At 43.9% G+C, this 20,396-nt stretch overlaps 1 protein-coding gene across 1 annotated transcript in view; it reads left to right on the top strand.

Moving 5' to 3' along the window:
* LOC138301675 (olfactory receptor 6F1-like) overlaps positions 1 to 11,656 on the top strand; it is a 146,776-nt gene extending 135,120 nt beyond the window's left edge. The window contains exon 2 of the mRNA XM_069242190.1: positions 10,700 to 11,656. Within this exon, the coding sequence (XP_069098291.1) occupies positions 10,700 to 11,656 (957 nt within the window). The remainder of the gene's footprint in view (positions 1 to 10,699) is intronic.
* Positions 11,657 to 20,396: the final 8,740 nt, after the last annotated feature.

Genomic DNA, 20,396 nt, shown 5'->3' with positions numbered 1-20,396 from the left:
CCGATGTCGTGGGACCCTCCTTTGTAACTCTGCGTGGACTCCGGTTCATAAATCTTCAAAGTGCCTGTTCAGGTACTTCTGCGGGTGCTGCCTGCTTCTATGGGGGCTCTCTGAGTTGCTAAGTGCCCCCTCTGTCTCCTCCTCCAAGGTCCTTCCTGCTCCCCAGCAGCACCCAAAAACCTGTACCACAACCCTTGCAGCTAGCAAGGCTTGTTTGCGGTATTTCTGCGTGGGAACACTTCTGCAACCTTCATCGCGACGTGGGACATCTTCCTTCCAAAGGAGAAGTTCCTAGTCCTCTTCGTTGTTGCAGAATTCAAAACTTCTTCCACCCGGAGCCAGCTTCCTAGCACCTTCATCCGGGGTTTTCTGGGCTTCTGCCCCTCCTGGACCATATCGCGACTCTTTGACTTGATCCCCTTGCCTTGCAGGTCCTCAGGTCCAGGAATCCACCTTTAGTGTATTGCTGGTGTTTGTTGTTCTTGCAGAATCCCCCTATCATGACTACTGTGCTCTTTTGGGGTAGTAGGTGTACTTTACTCCTACTTTTCAGGGTCTTGGGGTGGGGTATCTTGGACACCCTGACTGTTTTCTTACAGTCCCAGCGACCCTCTACAAGCTCCCATAGGTCCTGGGTCCATTCGTGATTCGCATTCCACTTTTGGAGTATATGGTTTTTGTTGCCCCTAGATCTATGTTTGCCTATTGCAACCTATTGTAATTCTACACTGTTTGCATTGCTTTTCTGACTCTTACTTACCTGTTTTGGGTTTGTGTACATATAACTTGTGTATATTACTTACCTTCTTACTGAGGGTACTCACTGGGATACTTGTGGCATATTGTCATAAAAATAAAGTACCTTTATTTTTAGTAACTCTGTGTATTGTGTTTTCTTATTATATTGTTCATATGATACAAGTGGTATAGTAGGAGCTTTGCATGTCTCCTAGTTCAGCCTAAGCTGCTTTGCCATAACTACCTTCTATCAGCCTAAGCTGCTAGAAACACCTCTATTCTACCAATAAGGGATAACTGGACCTGGCACAGGGTGTAAGTACCACAAGGTACCCATTCCAAGCCAGGCCAGCCTCCTACATTGGTGGTGCAGTGGTGGGATAAGTACTTGCAACTGCTTTACCACTTTGTTATTTTGTACTTTTCATAAGAGAATCATATACCAAACAGTTCAATGTATGTATACTTAACCCAAAACGTTTTCTTTTCTATCCTAAAACCTTTTACAAAGTTCTGAAAAGTCTCTTAAAACTTCTAAAAGTTTTCTAAAAGTTAGAAAACTTTTTTTGCCTGTGCTTTCAAAAGTTCTCAAACTTTTTCTCTCTTCTCACTATCCTTAAACCTTTTCTATCATGTCTGTTGTAGATTCCACTCTCAAAACTGTTAATGCAACTTATGAGAGTTTGACCTACAAGAGTTTAAGGGGTTTCTGCCTGGATAGAGGTTTATGTATAGGAAACAACCCTACAAAATAGTTTCTCTTTAATATGCTTGTTGTGGATGACCAGAACCAGTCTGGACCATCAAATGAGAGATTAGAAAAGGGAGAAGCTTCTCAGACTGATTCAGAGGAACACCTGAAGAAGCTGGGGAGGGTTCTGACAAGGGTCTGCCCCCTAGCAGGGCAACTAGTGATGCTGGCAGTGAGTTCCCATAACAGTAGGGCATCCTTTATCCCTAGAGGCCAGGTTACCAGGGTACAGACAGTTAGGGATAGGTCCCCCTCTGAAGTTTCCAATCCGTCATCGGTGTCAAAGCATTTCCAACCCACCCACCCTGAGGATAACTTGTTAGAAAGGGAACTCAAAAAGTTGAGGGTTGAAGAGACCAGACTGAAGCTTAAGCAGCAACAGCTGGCCTTAGATAGGGAATCCCTAGACATGGAGAAGGAAAGACAGAGGTTGGGATTAGTTCCCCATGGTGGCAGCAGCAGTATTCCTGATAGCAATCCTGTTAGAGAGCAAGATTCCAGGAATCTGCACAAGATAGTCCCCCCTTACAAGGAGGGGGATGACATTAATACGTGGTTTGCTGCACTTGAGAGAGCCTGTATGGTACAGTTGGTCCCTCAAAGGCAGTGGGCTGCTATTTTGTGGCTATCTTTCAATGGAAAGGGTAGGGATAGGCTCCTTACTGTTAGAGAAAGTGAAGCCAACAACTACAAAGTTTTGAAAGATGCACTCTTGGATGGATTTGGCTTAACCACTGAACAAAACAGGATTAAGTTCAGAGACACCAGAAAAGAGTCTTCTCAAGACTGGACAGATTTTGTGGACTGTTCAGTGAAGGCCTTGGAAGGGTGGTTACATGGCAGTAAGGTATCTGACTATGAAACCCTGTACAATCTTATTCTGAGAGAGCATATTCTGAACAACTGTGTGTCTAACTTGTTGCACCAATACCTATTGGACTCAGATCGGTCCTCTCCCCAAGAATTGGGAAAGAAGGCAGACAAGTGGTTCAGAACAAGGGTGAACAGAAAAGTTCATACAGGGGGTGACAAGGATGGTAAGAAGAAGGATGGTATGTCATCTGAGAAGGGTGGGGACAAAAGTAAGCATTCTGAGTCTTCATCAGGCCCACATAAATCCTCTGGGGGTGGTGGGCCAAATCCTCTTCCAATATTCAACCTAAAAAGCCTTGGTGTTATTTGTGTTAATTCAAAGGCCATTGGGCAACTGATTCCAGTTGTCCAAAGAAAAACACCAAACCTCCCACCACCACAACCCCTGCTTCAAATTCTAGTGCCCCTAGTAATAGCAGTGGTGGTGGGAAATCTACTACTAATAGCCAATCCAAGGGTGTAGCTGGGGTCACTATTGGCAATGTAGTTGGGGTTAGTCTTGTTAGGGAGACCACAGAGGCTACTTTAGTCTCTGATGGTGGCATTGATTTTGCCACCTTAGTTGCTTGTCCCCTTAATACGGATAAGTTCAAGCAGCTTCCCCTAATAAATGGTGTTGAGGTTCAGGCCTACAGGGACACAGGAGCCAGTGTAACTATGGTGATAGAAAAACTGGTCCACCCTAAACAACACCTACTTGGTCAGCAGTACCAAGTGACAGACGCTCATAACAACATTCTTAGCTACCCCATGGCTGTTGTGAATCTCAACTGGGGGGGGGGGTTACTGGTCCAAAGAAAGTTGTGGTTGCCTCAGATTTACCTGTAGACTGTCTACTAGGGAATGATTTAGAGACATCAGCTTGGGCAGAAGTGGAGTTGGAGGCCCATGCAGCAATGCTGAGCATTCCTGGGCATATTTTGCTTTAACCAGGGCTCAGGCCAAAAAGCAAAAAGGACAGGGTAACTTGGATCCCGTAACAATGGACCAAGTGCTCCCTAAAGCTATGGGTAACAAGGGTAAATCCCTACCCATTACCCCTCTCTCTACAGATGATTCCCCTTCTGAGGAAGAGGAATTTCCTCCTTGTGCTGAACATACACCCGAGGAGCTGGCAGCTGGCAGCAGACACTGCTGAGCTTTTGGGTGGAGGGGGGCCTGCCAGGGAAGAGCTGAGTGTGGCAAAGCAAACCTGTCCCACATTAGAGGGTCTCAGAGAGCAAGGTGTCAAACAGCAAAATGGGGATGTCAGTGACAAGTATACTGTATAGAGTATACTGGGAAAATAACCTCTTGTACAGAGAGTCAAGGGACCCAAAACCTGGAGCGGCCAGAAGGTTGGTCATCCCCCTGCAGTACAGAGAGTTTCTTCTAACTCTAGCACATGACATTCCTTTGGCTGGGCATTTGGGCCAGACGAAAACTTGGGAAAGACTTGTCCCCTGGTTTCACTGGCCTCACATGTCAGAGGACACCAAAGATTTTTGCAAGTCTTGTGTGACCTGCCAAGCCAGTGGCAAGACTGGTGGCACTCCAAAGGCCCCTCTAATTCCACTTCCAGTGGTTGGGGTGCCTTTTGAAAGGGTAGGGGCTGACATAGTTGGCCCCCTTGACCCTCCTACTGCTTCAGGCAATAGATTTATCTTGGTGGTAGTGGACCATGCCACAAGATATCCTGAAGCCATAACTTTAAGGACCACTACAGCTCCTGCAGTGGCAAAGGCCCTCTTGGGAATCTTTTCCAGGGTGGGTTTTCCTAAAGAGATAGTATCACACAGAGGTAGCAACTTCATGTCTGCATACTTGAAAGCAATGTGGAAGGAGTGTGGTGTTACCTACAAGTTCACCACCCCTTACCATCCACAAACAAATGGTCTGGTTGAGAGGTTTAATAAAACCCTCAAAGGAATGATAATGGGACTCCCTGAAAAACACAGGAGGAGATGGGATTTCCTGTTACCTTGCCTCCTTTTTGCTTACAAGGAGGTACCCCAAAAAGGAGTGGGCTTCCGCCCCTTTGAACTCCTCTTTGGGCACCCTGTAAGAGGTCCACTTACTCTTGTGAAGGAGGGTTGGGAACAACCTTTAAAAGCTCCTAAACAGGACATAGTGGATTATGTACTTGGCCTAAGATCCAGCTGAGTACATTAAAAAGGCCAGAAAAAAAATCAGGACAGCCAGGAGCTGCAAAAGCAATGTTATGACCAGAAGGCTGTTCGGATCCAGTACCAACCAGGACAGAAGGTGTGGGTATTGGAGCCTGTGGCCCCAAGAGCACTCCAAGACAAATGGAGTGGACCCCATCTATTTGTTGAGAAAAAGGGTTAGGTTACCTATTTGGTAGACCTGGGCACTGCCAGGAGTCCCCTTAGGGTGATTCATGTTAACCGCCTAAAACCCTACTATGACAGGGCTGATCTCACCCTGCTCATGGCAGCAGATGAGGGACAGGAAGAAGAGAGTGACCCTCTCCCTGATCTCTTCTCCACCACTGAAGCAGATGCCTTAGTGGAGGGAGTAGTTTTAGCAGATTGTCTGACTGCAGAACAGAAAGACAACTGCATCAATCTCCTAAGCCAATTTTCAGACCTCTTTTCACTTGTACCAGGTACCACATCCTGGTGTGAACACATAATTGACACTTGAGACACCCTGCCTGTCAAAAGTAAAATTTATAGGCAGCCTGACCATGTCAGAGACTGCATTAAACAAGAGGTGAAGAACATGTTGGATTTGGGGATGATTGAACCTTCTGAAAGCCAATGGGCTACCCCAGTGGTGCTTGTACCAAAATCTCACCCTATACACAGGGCAGATGAGCTCATTGATACACTGGCTTCTGACAAGTATCTTAGCACTTTTGATCTGACTGCAGGGTATTGGCAGATCAGATTGGCAGAAGATGCTAAACCAAAGACTGCATTTTCTACTATAGGAGGGCACTATCAATTCACAGTAAAGCCCTTTGGTTTGAAAAATGCACCTGCCACTTTTCAGAGGTTGGTGAACACAGTCCTGCAAGGGTTGGAGGCTTTCAGTGCAGCATATCTTGATGATATTGCTGTCTTTAGCTCAACCTGGGATCAGCACCTGGTCCACCTTTGTAAAGTTTTGGAGGACCTGCAAAAGGCAGGCCTCACTATCAAGGCCTCAAAGTGCCAGATAGGGCAGGGGAAAGTGGTTTATCTGTGCCACCTGGTAGGTGGAGAACAGATTGCACCACTACAGGGGACAATCATGGATTGGGTCCCCCCTACAACTCAGATCCAGATGAGAGCCTTTTTAGGCCTCACAGGGTACTACAGGAGATTCATCAAGAATTATGGCTCCATAGCAGCCCCTATTAATGATCTCACAAGCAAGAAAATGCCTAAAAATGTATTATGGACAGCTAGCTGTCAGAAAGCTTTTGAGGAGCTCAAACAGGCCATGTGCCCTGCACCTGTCCTAAAAAGCCCACGTTACTCCGAGAAATTCATTGTTCAAACTGATGCATCTGAATTAGGGGTAGGGGCAGTCTTATCAAAACTGAATTCTGAGGGCCAGGATCAACCAGTTGCTTTTATCAGCAGAAGGTTGACCCCTAGAGAAAAGCGTTGGTCTGCCATAGAGAGGGAGGCCTTTGCTGTGGTCTGGGCACTGAAAAAGTTGAGACCATACCTGTTTGGCACTCACTTTATTGTTCAGACAGACCACAAACCTCTACTTTGTCTAAAACAAATGAAAGCTGAAAACCCTAAATTTTTGAGGTGGTCCATATCTCTACAGGGAATGGACTACACAGTGGAACATAGACCTGGGAGTACACACTCCAATGCAGATGGACTCTCCAGATATTTCCAATTAGACAATGAAGACTCATCAGGCCATGGCTAGTCTTATTGTCCTTCGTTTGGGGGGGGGGGGGGGGGTGTAGGAAAGTACCATCTTGCCTGGCATGTTACCCGCATATTTCACTGTATGGATGTTGTTTTAGTCCCTGTGTCACTGGGATCCTGCCAGGCACGACCCCAGTGCTCATAGTATGTGCCCTGCATGTGTTCCCTGTGTGGCGCCTAACTATATCACTGAGGCTCTGCTAACCAGAACCTCAGTGTTTATGCTCTCGCTGCTTTCTAAATTTGTCACTACAGGCTAGTGACTAAATTCACCAATTCTGATTGGCACACTGGTACACCCTTATAATTCCCTTGTATATGGTACTTAGGTACCCAGGGTATTGGGGTTCCAGGAGATCCCTATGGGCTGCAGCATTTCTTTTGCCACCCATAGGGAGCTCAGACAATTCTTCCACAGGCCTGCCACTGCAGCCTGCGTGAAATAACGGCCACGTTATTTCACAGCCATTTTTCACTGCACATAAGTAACTTATAAGTCACCTATATGTCTAACCTTCACCTGGTGATGGTTGGGTGCCAAGTTACTTAGTGTGTGGGCACCCTGGCACTAGCCAAGGTGCCCCCACATCGTTCAGGGCAAATTCCCCAGACTTTGTGAGTGCAGGGACACCATTACACGCGTGCACTATACATAGGTCACTACCTATGTATAGCGTCACAATGGTAACTCCGAACATGGCCATGTAACATCATTAAGATCATGGAATTGTCACCCCAATACCATCCTGGTATTGGGGTGACAATTCCATGATCCCCCGGGTCTCTAGCACAGAACCCGGGTACTGCCAAACTGCCTTTCCGGGGTTTCCACTGCAGCTGCTGCTGCTGCCAATCCCTCAGACAGTTTTCTGCCCTCCTGGGGTCCAGGCAGCCCTGGCCCAGGAAGGCAGAACAAAGGATTTACTCTGAGAGAGGGTGTTACACCCTCTCCCTTTGGAAATAGGTGTGAAAGGCTGAGGAGGAGTAGCCTCCACCAGCCTCTGGAAATGCTTTGATGGGCACAGATGGTGCCCATCTCTGCCCATCCCAGTCTACACCGGTTCAGGGATCCCCCAGCCCTGCTCTGGCGCGAAACTGGACAAAGGAAAGGGGAATGACCACTCCCCTGGCCAGTACCTCCCAGGGGAGGTGCCCAGAGCTCCTTCAGTCTCTCCCAGACCTCTGCCATCTTGGAAGCAGAGGTGTTGGGGGCACAATGGACTGGTCTGAGTGGCCAGTGCCAGCCGGTGACGTCAGAGATCCCCTCTGATAGGCTCTTACCTTTCTTGGTACCCAATCCTCCTTTCTTTGTAGCCAAACCTCCTTTTCTGGCTATTTAGGGTCTCTCCTCTGGGGAATTCTTCAGATAACAAATGCAAGAGCTCACCAGAGTTCCTCTGCACTTCCCTCTTCGACTTCTGCCAAGTATCGACTGCTGACTGCTCCAGGACGCCTGCAAAACCGCAACAAAGTAGCAAGACGACTACCAGCAACATTGTAGCACCTCATCCTGCCAGCTTTCTCGACTGTTTCCTGTTGGTGCATGCTCTGGGGGTCATCTGCCTTCACCCTGCACTGGAAGCCAAGAAGAAATCTCCTGTGGGTCGACGGAATCTTCCTCCTGCTAACGCAGGCACCAAAAGACTGCATCACCAGTCCTCTGGGTCCCCTCTCATCCTGACGAGCATGGTCCCTGGAACACAGGAACTCTATCCAAGTGACTCCCATAGTCCAATGATCCTTCAGTCAATCTTTGGTGGAGGTAAGTCCTTGCCTCCCCACGCTAGACTGCAAACCTGTGTATTGGGTGATTTGCAGCTGCTCCGGCTTCTGTGCACTCTTCCAGGATTTCCTTTATGCACAGCCTAGCCTGGGTCCCCAGCACTCTGTCCTGTAGTGGTCAACCCTCTGAGTTGGCCTCTGACATTGTGGGACCTTCATTTGTAACTCTGTGTGGACTCCAGTTCACAAATCTTCCAAGTGCCTGTTCCGGTACTTCTGAGGGTGCTGCCTGCTTCTGTAGGGGCTCTCTGAGTTGCTGAGCACCTCCTCTGTCTCCTCCTCCAAGGGGCGACATCCTGGTCCTTCCTGGTTCCCAGCAGCACCCAAAAACCTCTACCACATCCCTTGCAGCTAACAAGGCTTGTTTGCGGTATTTCTGCGTGGGAATACTTCTGCAACCTTCATCGCAACATGTGACATCTTCCAAACCAAAGGAGAAGTTCCTAGTCCTCTTCTTTGTTGCAGAATTCCAAGCTTCTTCCACCCAAAGCCAGCTTCCTTTCACCTTCATCCAGGGTTTTCTGGGCTCCTGCCCCCCCCGGACACTATCGCGACTCTTGGACTTGGTCCCCTTGCCTTGCAGGTCCTCAGGTCCAGGAATCCACCTTCAGTGCCTTGCTGGTGTTTGTTGTTCTTGCAGAATCCCCCTATCACGACTATTGTGCTCTTTTGGGGTAATAGGTGTACTTTACTCCTAGTTTTCAGGGTCTTGGGGTGGGGTATCTTGGACACCCTGACTGTTTTCTTACATTCCCAGTGACCCTCTACAAGTTCCCATAGGTCTGGGGTAATTCGTGATTTGTGTTCCACTTTTGGAGTATATGGTTTGTGTTGCCCCTAGATCTATGTTTGCCTATTGCAACCTATTGTAATTCTACACTGTTTGCATTACGTTTCTGGCTCTTACTTACCTGTTTTGGGTTTGTGTACATATAACTTGTGTATATTACTTACCTTCTTACTGAGGGAACTCACTGGGATACTTGTGGCATATTGTCATAAAATTAAAGTACCTTTATTTTTAGTAACTCTGTGTATTGAGTTTTCTTATTATATTGTGGATATGATACAAGTGGTATAGTAGGAGCTTTGCATGTCCCCTAGTTCAGCCTAAACTGCTTTGCCATAGCTATCTTCTATCAGCCTAAGCTGCTAGAAACACCTCTATTCTACTAATAAGGGATAACTGGACCTGGCACAGGGTGTATGTACCACAGGGTACCCACTATAAGCCAGGCCAGCCTCCTACACCACCTGAACCAATGCATTCCATATGACTTTGACCAGCAGCTAGCTTTCTTTAAGAGTAATTAGGTGATTACAGCCTCCAACCTTTCTCTACTGGAGGATTTTGACTTCCATTTCAAAGAATAAGTCAGAAGGTAAAATATTTCACTGGTGTATCTGACTTGCTCTCCATGGCAGCCAGGCTAAAATCGTGCCTATATCATGGTCAACTGTAAATAATAACCACTGATTTGCACCTTACTTTTTCTTGCAATGTTTTGTCTTAAATCTTTAAAAAACATATCTCGGATTCCCTCTATTGGATGTTTGTTGTTTTGGTGTCATTATATTCATAACTTATTTGCTATGACTCTAAATTAATTGTACTTTTTTATTGTGTTGTATTCAGATTGTTTTACTATTTTGTGACTATTGAATGGTTTACACATTTTCTTAAGTTAAGCATATCTGCTACCAGGAAGTTGAGTTCAGGTTTACAGTAATGAAAATGTGTAAACCTTAACAAGTGTGTGGCCTTATTCCTTGTAGTGGACTCCCATGTATTCTGATTATTGTCAGTTTTTGTAGACTATTCGGGTACTGGGTTCAGCTGTACCTAGAAAATGTCAATACTGATGAGTGAAGAAAAAGTCTGAAATGTGCAGTTACAGGGGAAAAGCAAAGTACTAACATATAGAAAAGGTCATAGCATGCATGAAACGTTTTAACGGGAGAAGGGTAAACACAAAATCCTGTCTAATGATGTATTTTAAGAATGGATTTCCTCTCCCCCAGAGGTGGGAAAATGTTAGAAAAAGGAATGTTGATGATCAATTGTGCTCTTTGAAACATGATTGACTTATTTGTAACTATTTCATTTTCTAGTACATGAATATGTCAGTTCATTCCTACTAAACTATTGCACCAAGGGCCAGATGTACCAAAGTATTTTACCCATTCTGTGTCTATGGGAAAAAGTTTTCGTACATATGGCCCCAAATGTGTAGAATATACCAGACAATTGCATCAATTTTTAGAGTTACCTGTGTCATTGTGATGTAGGTGTGTGCAAAATTCATATAATTAGCTTTTTGCATAGTTATGCCGAATGTTAAATTCTATGAAATGCAAAGTTGTCATTTCATGCTATATTTTAGTGCAAACTGCATCCTTACATTAATTTGTGGCTCAATGACAAATTTAAACGACAGCAACCATGAACAACAGTCACATTCTACTGATCTTGTACATTCTGAGAATAGCAATATTCACAGTAAAGTTTAAAGGTGAAAGATATATAATTACATGAAGATGCATAATGGCATAATTTTGCTTAACAAAAATAATTCAAAATTCCAAAAATTACACAATTTATGCCAGTGTGATTTAAATTTCAACCAGGCGTACATTGAGCTTATTTTTAAATAATGATGTATTTGTTGTTTCACAGATAAAAAGGAAAAAGATGGACAATGATACAGATGTGGTCTATTTCCTGCTACTGGGATTCCACATTGGAACTGAGCTTCAGATTTTCTTCTTCATCATGTTCTTGTCCATCTACATTCTCACTCTAACAGCCAACATCTCCATCATCACACTTGTAAAGTTAGATCAACACCTTCACACACCAATGTACCAACTGCTTTCCCATCTTTCCTTCCTGGAGATCTTTTACACCTCGTCAATTGTACCTACATTGTTACCAAATTTACTCCAAAAGAATATCATCTCTTTACCGGGGTGCTTAGCTCAGACTTACTTCTATTTCTCTTTAGGTACCACTGAGTTTTTTCTTCTGGGGGTGATGGCAGTTGACCGCTACCTTGCCATTTGCAACCCACTGCGTTACACCAACATGATGAATGGAATGGTTTGTCTCCAGGCTACTGCTGTTTGCTGGTTGGTTGCATTCCTGTCTATTTTTGTACCAGTAATTATGTTATCTAAGCTCTATTTTTGTGGTCCATATATAATCAATCATTTTTTCTGTGACGTAGCACCATTGCTAAAACTTTCTTGCAGTGACACCCACATTATGGAGAGTGCAGTCTTCATCTTGGCCTGCTTCACCATTCTACCTTCCTTCCTGGTGACTATAATTTCCTATGTCTTTATTATTGTTACCATCCTGAGAAGCGTGTCCAAGAATGGGAAACAGAAAGCCTTTTCCACTTGTTCTTCTCACTTCACCGTAGTTGTTATCTTGTATGGCACAGTCATTTTCATCTATGTAAGGCCAGCTTTTGCATACCCTGTGGCGATCAACAAATTCATTGGCGTCTTCAATACCGTAATTACTCCTCTTCTTAATCCATTAATTTATTGTCTGAGGAATAAAGAAGTGAAAGCATCTATTAGAAAGCAATTTGGAAGAACTATACTGAGAAACAATATGACACATTAAGTTCAATGATTTCGAATGCTTTAGTGGTTGGTGGAACATTGCAATTTACTAAGTTCTTTCCACATCTTCAAAAATGTTTGCCAACTTGAGTATTTTCAAAGCCAACTATGAACTCAGAGGTTATCATAGCTGTAAATGCACATTATTTGTATTTTAACACTCAGTGCTGACAAAGAGAACAGTTTATTGCAGGTCTGAAGAAGGATCTGAAGTGTGCTTTTCTGAAATGAAATCTTTAATGAAGAATCACCAATAGTTACCTGCCTTTGCCCCATCAAATGCTCTCCTTTGTCCTTCTATGGTATTATTTCTCAGACTATAACCTTCAAAACCTTAAAATCTAGTTTATGAAGCAGCAGCTAAAATAAGCAATTTGTTAAAATGAATGTGTACCACATATTTGTTACCATTTTCTGGGGGCTCTCTTTGCTGCTGGTAGGGCTCTGTGCACTGCACCACTGCTATTATGTGCCACAATGTCTGTGCTTTGCCCCTATAACTGTACAGTTAAAATAGGTTTCACACAATTTGTGTTTGTAATTTTCAGGTAAGGCTATGCACCAAATTATACAGAAATTAAGGGGCATACTTAAGAGTCCCTAGCTCCATTTGAATGCCACATTAGTGTCATTTTTTTAATGACCAACAATGCAGAGCCATATTTACAAAGTGGCGCAATGCATGCATTGTGACACTTTGTAACCCTTTGCTCAGCATTATACCTGCGGCAGAAATAATGAATGCAAAGGTGGCATTTCCCTGTTATAGGGGCAAAGAAATGCCACATTTCACAATTATTGTTTTTGCAAACATGTATGGGGGGTTATAGTAGTCGATGCCTTTGTATGATGTGTGTTATTGTTGTAAAAAATGTTACCCCCTTAAATTTAAGTTTTTGGAATGACTGATACTGACAATGCAGATTTTTTCTCCAGTACCAATGCCTTCTTTATCTGACCAGTGCATGAGGGTGTTTGCCATAGGCCACCATTTGTCTTTGTTCTCCAAGCCATGTGGCCAGTGGCCCTTTTTGTATAGTCAAAATTGTTGTCCTATACCTATATGTGTTTTTTGTTTTCTATTGATCACACAGTTACAATTTTTCTGTTCAACCTGATTGTTGTTTGATGTGGCTAGTGGCCATTTTGTTTAGGCAGTCAATAGTCCTGCATGTGTTCTTCATTGTTGTGGTGGCCATGCCTCCGTGCTGGTTGTTCTTTGACCATGTGGCTGGCAGCCATTTTGTGTAGGTAGCCAATGTGCTTTAGGCCGGCAAGTGTTCTTCTTTATTGTGGTGGCCATGCCTTTTTGTTGGTTGTTGTTTGACCATGTGGCTCATGGCCATTTTGTGTGGGCAGCCAATGTGCTTTAGGACTGCAAGTGTTCTTCATTGTTGTGATGGACATCCCTTCCTTGCTGGTTGTTGTTTGACCATGTGGCTGGTAGCCATTTTGTATAGGCAGCTAGTGTGCTTTATGGCTGCATGTGTTCTTCTTTGTTGTGGTGGCCATGCCTCCTTGCTGGTTGTTGTTTGATCATGTGAATGGCAGCCATTTCGTGTAGGCAGCCAGTGTATTTTAGGCCTGCATGTGTTCTTCTTTGTTGTGGTGGCCATGCCTCCTTGCTGGTTGTTGTTTAACCATGTGGCTGGTGTCAATTTTGTGTAGGCAGCCAGTGTGCTTCCGGCCTGCATGTCTTCTTTTTTTGTTGTGGTGGCCTTGCCTCCTTGCTGTTTCTTGTTTGACCATGTGGCTGCCGGCCATTTTGTATGTATATTCAGGCCTAGTATGCTTATTACTAAATTAACTGAATGAGCAGAGGATGTTGAGGTTCATGAAGAGGAAGCCGAAAAAGCCCCTCTTTCAAAAGATCCACTGTCTTCCAGATCTCTGCCATCTTCTTTCCAAGCCCCCATTCTGATGATCAAGACTCCACTTGGATGCCACCTCAGTCTGAGACATGCCAGACAGGCAAGGAGTGAAAAGGAAGGTTCCTGAAAGCCTTAAGGTTATGGATGAAGAAGAAAAGGATGATGAGTCTGACAGTGAGCCAGTTATCATGGATGTTAGCCCAGCCCTAGTGGAGTCAAACATTACCCCATCTTCTCAACCTACTCCAAGAGGTGTGGAAGCGATACCACAACCTCCACAGGTTCTATATTTACAAGGCCCCATATGCGACCTACATCCACACCCACCTCAGAAGACTAAGGCATGGCTAAGAGGCAAATGTCATCAAAACAACATCCACCGACTGCCACTTCTTCAGACATTGGCAGTGGCACCAGTGTTAGAAAGTTGACCTCCCCAGTTTGGGACTTCTTTACTGTTAGTGAAAAGGAGCCAAGCATTGCCATATGCTCCATTTTCGAGCAAGTGTTAGTCAGGGTAAGCTTGGTACAAACTATGGAACCGGAGGCCACACAACCCATTTGAGAAAGCACATGCAATCCTCTAGGAGGCACACTTTAGGGGCCATACGGAAAAGCGTGCAAGTGGTGTTAGTGAGCGTGTTGAAAGCAGGGAATCTGATCCGATCATGGTGGAAGGTGGAGAAGAGGGTAACATTTTTGTTACTCAAATCAGCCCTGTCCCCAGCAGTGCAGTAGTATCATTGCCTACATCAACAACATCGCAATGGCACAGAAAGACTCGGAGTTAGGTCAAAACACCAAGGCAAAAACCTACAGTGGCTGCCACCCGAGACACACATTGAGCCTACCACCACCTTCTAAGTCACCTTCATCCATGGCACTAGCAAAGAAAATAAATCCCGGTGACTATTACTGCCATGTTTAGTCAGGAGGGGCTGTATGAAAGCAATCACCCAACGGCACGTTTGTACAATGGGAAGCTGGCTAAAATGTTAGCATTGGACCTTCTCCATTTTTCTTTTGTGGAAGAAGTGGATTTTCTAGAATGTGTGGCTGCTATCTGCCCGAAATGGAAGGTTCCCAGTCGGGCCTATTTCGCCAGCGTTGCTGTTCCAGCGCTACATCACGATGTGCTGGAATTGGTTGGGCAAGCTTTGCAGCAGAGTGCTGTCCAGACAGACATGTGGACCAATTACATGTACATCACTGCACACTGGACCTCTTTTTTAGGGGTTAGAGAAATGATATCTGCAGGATAGCGCGCACTTGACGGGAGGCGGCGGCAGACACTTGTTGAAAGGCAGGAGCCCTTTAAATTTGAACCCTCGCGTTCCCGCCCTGCGGGAAGCGCGCACCTGACGGGAGGCAGCGGCAGCCACTTGTTGAAGGGCAGGAGCCCTTTAAATTTGAACCCTCGCGTTCCTGCCCTGCGGGAAGCGCGCACCTGACGGGAGGCGGCGGCAGCCACTTGTTGAAGGGCAGGAGCCCTTTAAATTTGAACCCTCGCGTTCCCGTCCTACGGGAAGCGCGCACCTGACGGGAGCCGGCAGCAGCCACTTGTTGAAGGGCAGGAGCCCTTTAAATTTGAACCCTTGCGTTCCCGCCCTGCGGGAAGCGTGCACTTGACGACGCGGCAGCCACTTGTTGAAGGGCAGGAGCCCTTTAAATTTGAACCCTCGCGTTCCCGCCCGCGGGACGCGCGCGGGTGGCGCCCGGGCAAAGCCCGGGCCAAGGGCGGGCCCGTCCTGCGTCCGCCAGTGCCTGACAGAGGCTGGGCTGGGCCACCCCCCTGACACTCTTCTTCCGGCTCCCTTTGATAATGGTCTCTTCAGGGCTATAAAGAGACGTTTGAACTCAGACTTGTAGTCGGTTTTGGCGCTGTGGCTAGAGTAGAAGCCAAAAATAACTTTCTTGTACCACTGCTTTGTGCTCACCAGAGCAGGAGAAGGCTGGGTTGGGCACACTTTGTTGTCATTTGTTTTTAGAAATCATATATACCCTGTCTGTGATTAGCTAAGAGTGCTTATCATAGTTAACCCTTCATATATAATGGGGAAAAGAAAGCAAAACCAAATAGGGAATGGCATGAATACCACAACCCTGAGAAGTACTAATACAATTACCAATTACCTTACAGATGCCATGGGAAAAATAAACGAAGAAATTATTAATGCTGAAGCACTTTTAGTGGCAACAAAAAATGTTCTACATGAGGCTATCGCTGAAGTGAGCTCTGAGGCTGCAGGCTTAACTTCTGAATTAAAAGCCCCAGATGGAAAATCTATTGGACCAGACTCTAGATCGTCTTTAGGCCCCTTATTTCCTATAGATATAATAGAGGAAATTGACTCACCAAATAGTACAGATGACCAAATTCTTTCACCACCCAAGAAAAAAAGAAGTAGTCAGATTACCAAATCCAAATCCATGATAGTACACTCACAGCTTCCTAAGAGTAATAAAAAAATTACTCAAATGTATGGGGGTCATGCAGTAGCACTATCATCAGATAACGATGGTTCCCTACAAAAACATATGGAAACCCTCTTTAAAAAATTACATGGCAAGTTAGATCACATAGAGACAAAAATATTGTCAGAATTTAAGGAGATAAAAGAACGCTTAACCAAAATAGAAGTAAGTGTTAGCTCAATGACCAAACCAGAAACTCTATCTCCTAGCAGTGATCTTATATTAAAAGAAAATCAAGAGGCTACAGTCTTAAGGAATAGAGCAACGATAGGGCTTGCAGATCCCAACAAAAGGAGTATGAAATGCCGGCATCCCACACAGGAAGAAACCCCTCAGCATGAGGCACCTATGATTCATCAAATTGAGCCCATGGATAGAAATCACAGACGCCAGTCCCTGACTAGGAATAGACCCGTGAAAGAGGTGTTACAACTACCACCAGATGCTACCCCATATACAATCATTCTGAAAAATGTTCCCAAACTTGGCCCAAATATTGTCGAGACCTGGCCAGATATATGTAACAAGGTAATACACTGGATGTCAGGGAATATATGTACACCAGATATATTATTTCGCGAGATCTTATATGCAAGGAGAGTTGACTGGGTGGGAAATTTGGAGGAAGAAGAGGGAGATTGTATCATGGTCAATTTTCGTAACCCTCGCTTTGTGGGCCAACTACTAACAGACTTGGATATAAGATATTGAAAATGTAAACGCCTGAGGAGGGAGATTATGGCTGTTCCCGTAGGATACTTTTACAGAATGATGAACACCACAGGCATAATTGACACAGGGGTGACAGGGAATACATCCAGTATTTTGGATAGGCATAATAAACTGGAGTATTCCAACCGTTTTGCCCCCCTGAGTAACATGGAGGATCAAGATTGACAGCAGGAGAATTTGAGTAGGAAAACGACCCCGAGGCATAACAAAACACAACTTACTACTATAGTGCCCATATCAAAATCTCCAAGTGGTAATGGCGACACTGAGTCAGATGGGGGACAACTAGTAGGAGACCTAATTACATTTATGTCATGGAATATAGCTGGAGTAAAAACGAAAATAGCCGAGAAGGAATGGCAGACTATAATAAATTCATCACATATAATCTGCCTACAAGAGACATGGCATACGGGATCCTTCTACATGGAAGGTTATGCACATTCTCCACACCAGCCTCGGCCTCAGCCAGGGGAAGGGCAAAGGGAGGTCTAGCAATCCTTATTTCAACATTGGTACCTTACTCATTGGTGAAATCCTCCCTCGATTCCCCCTACTACCAGTTTTTATACTTTCGGATAGATGGGATCTTAGGAATTGTACTAATAAACTATTACAACAACAGATTTGATGGTACTAATAGAGTAGTGGCATCGACTCTCCACGATGACTTACAGGCCTTTGTAAACAATATAACTTCAAGTTACATAATAATATGGGCTGGAGATTTTAATATTGGGATATGCAGGAATACTATAGGGGAGACATGTGGATTCGTCGATGAGGGGGGACGTACTCAATTGCACTTTTTACATAATAACTATGGAACTGTATTGAATGAAATACTATTTAGATATGACCTAGAGTTGATGGAGCAAGATGGGTATAAAGGAGAGAATCTTCCATCGTTTGTAGGAAGAGGACATTTCTCGTTAATTGATCACATACTAATGTCAAAGAGCCATATGGATATGGTCGTTTCATTGAAGATTGAGCCCACTATTTATAGCGATCACTACCCCCTGATACTAACTATGAGATTAGCTAAACCCTTTAATATAGATGAACGATTAGCAATGGATATAGGAATAAGAAGCGGAAACGGATTTGCGATTAAATGGACTGGGATAAATGAAACAGATATGATGAATAAAGTTGTGACAAAACACTGTCAAGAAATTATCATATGTACAGAATATAATCAAAATCCACACACGATCCTAGGATCCTTTAACCAACTTAGAATTGCCATTGCAGGAAGCTTAGTGAGAGCATCGGGGAAAAAAAAGAGCAGTAAAGTGGGGTGGTTTGATCACAATTGCTCATCAGCCAGCCAGGAACTAAAACAAGCCCTGCAGGCCCGACCGAGAAACAGAGAAAAAGTAATTATCAAGCGCTCTAATTATAAACACGCATTAGAAACTAGGAAGGCACAATTGAGAGCTAGGGCATGGGCTAATTTTGAGCAAGCAACGGCATTAAGAGATAGTACTTTATTTTGGAAAACGATCAACCAACCTTTCCTAAAAAATAGTGATGCACCCGAAATAACAGTACATGTTCCTTCATTGGAATGGCTTTCTCATTTTGGTTCAATTGTTAATCCAGAGAACCTGACTATTGACCCGTCAAACAAAGGGATAATTGAGATTAATCCACCCTTCTTGAAACCAGTTAGTCTAGAGGAAGTGAAATCTGCCATGGGAAGATGCCCGAAAGGGAAGGCGCCGGGCCCTGACGGAGTGCCAGTAGATGCCTATTTGACATACGTTGATTTATGGTGTCCTATCCTGACCCAAGTCTTTCTGAGTGTGACAAAGGGATATATTTTAACATCATGGAGTGAAAGTATAATTGTCCCTATTTTTAAAAAGGGGCATAGAGGCGACCCCAAATGTTATCGGCCAATTTCACTTCTGGATACCTCTGTCAAATTGCTGGGGAGAGTACTTGTAGAAAGACTAGAAACGTGGGCAACTAATAATCATATACTTACAGAGGCTCAATTGGGATTTAGGCCTGGGGTTGGAACCCTGGAACAATGTATAAACCTCAATTTAATAATAAGCAAGTATACAATGGCAAAGAAGGGTCATGTATTCCTCTGTTTTGCAGATCTTAGTAGTGCCTTTGATTTGGTGAATCATGCTAAGTTATGGAAAGTTTTAACACATATGGGTGCGCCCTCGGATATAATAAGCTTCTTGGCACAACTATACAATAATCTAACAGCACGGGTGAGATATGGAAGAAACAGAGAATGTACGGCAGGTTTTAGGATAGGGAGAGGAATACGCCAAGGTTGTGTCTTAGCGCCGCTCCTTTTTTCTCTTTATATAAATGGTGTAGATGCCCACTTAAAAAATCTAAAAATTGACAGCCCTAAAATAGGAGAATGTCCTATCCCAATCCTTTTATATGCAGATGATGCAGTTTTGCTGTCACGAACTGCAAATGGGTTGCAGCAACTAATGGAAGTCTTCATGGAATTTATGGAGGGAAGAGATATGATGTTGAATATGAGTAAAACAGTGGTAATGACTTGTGGACAGGGTAAGGCCAGGAAGAAAACTTACTTTATTAAGTGCCACAAATGTGAAGAGGTGAATGGATTTACATACCTGGGTATACAATTTTCTAATATGGGACACTGGAATCAACACCTAGAAATTACCAAAATGAAGTATATTAGGACAACTGAGGCAGTCTTTAGATTCTCCAAACTAATTGGTAATAAACCCCTAAGGGAAATGCTGCAAATTTACAAAAGTAAATCAATCGGCAGCATCACATATGGTTCTGCCCTTTGGGGTTCGATGCCCGAGATCCATTCATTACAAGTGCTAGAGAATACATTTTTTAACAGATTACTTGCAGTCCCAAATACCACTTCCACATACATGGTACACAAGGAACTGGGTAGTCCCTACGTGGTGGATCTAATATATACAAATGCGTTGTCGGCTTGGCATGGTATTTGGTCAAAAGAAGGGACGCATCTTACTCGAAAGATTATTAAAGATTGCCTTACATTAGAACACCGGGATAGAATCCCATGGTTCATGCACCTAAAAGATCTGTTGAGAGGTATAAATCTAACACCCAACTTAGACAACCCAGGCATAGTTCTCCAATTTATTAAGAAAGAACTGAAAAATCATTTAATGGCTTGGAGGGCTAGTGACAGAGAAAATAGAGAATGCATGAAGTCAACGGTAGCTCTCTACATGACCTAAAACAACGAGGTAATATAAAATTATTTACTGACAGTTGTAAATACTCAGCATAGATTTTATTTGACCCGATTACGTTTTAGAATGTTGCATTTTTTGGTAGCCTTCCCAAAAATAAGAATTTGGAGTAAAAGTCTACCGAAGTGCCCCTGCGTGGGACGATTTGCACAATCTACAATACATTTTATTATATCCTGTAAATTTTATCATGACATTAGGAAACAATTTTTAAAACCACTATTTATTATTAATAAGTTATTTTATTGTAGAGAAGCTTTTAACTATTTATTTAAATTGGATACGAATGAGAAATGTGAAGCAGTGATACAATTTATCCTACATGCAATTGAACAGAGGAAAAAGCTGTCCTATTTAGAAAAACTCTGATATGAGAATGAATAACCGCATAATTTGTTGCAACAAAGATTTT

Source organism: Pleurodeles waltl, chromosome 6 (assembly GCF_031143425.1).
Source record: "Pleurodeles waltl isolate 20211129_DDA chromosome 6, aPleWal1.hap1.20221129, whole genome shotgun sequence".
NCBI classification, from domain to species: Eukaryota; Metazoa; Chordata; class Amphibia; order Caudata; family Salamandridae; genus Pleurodeles; species Pleurodeles waltl.
The sequence above is the reverse complement of the archived record's forward strand: the minus strand, read 5'-3'. Positions and strand labels throughout refer to the sequence as shown.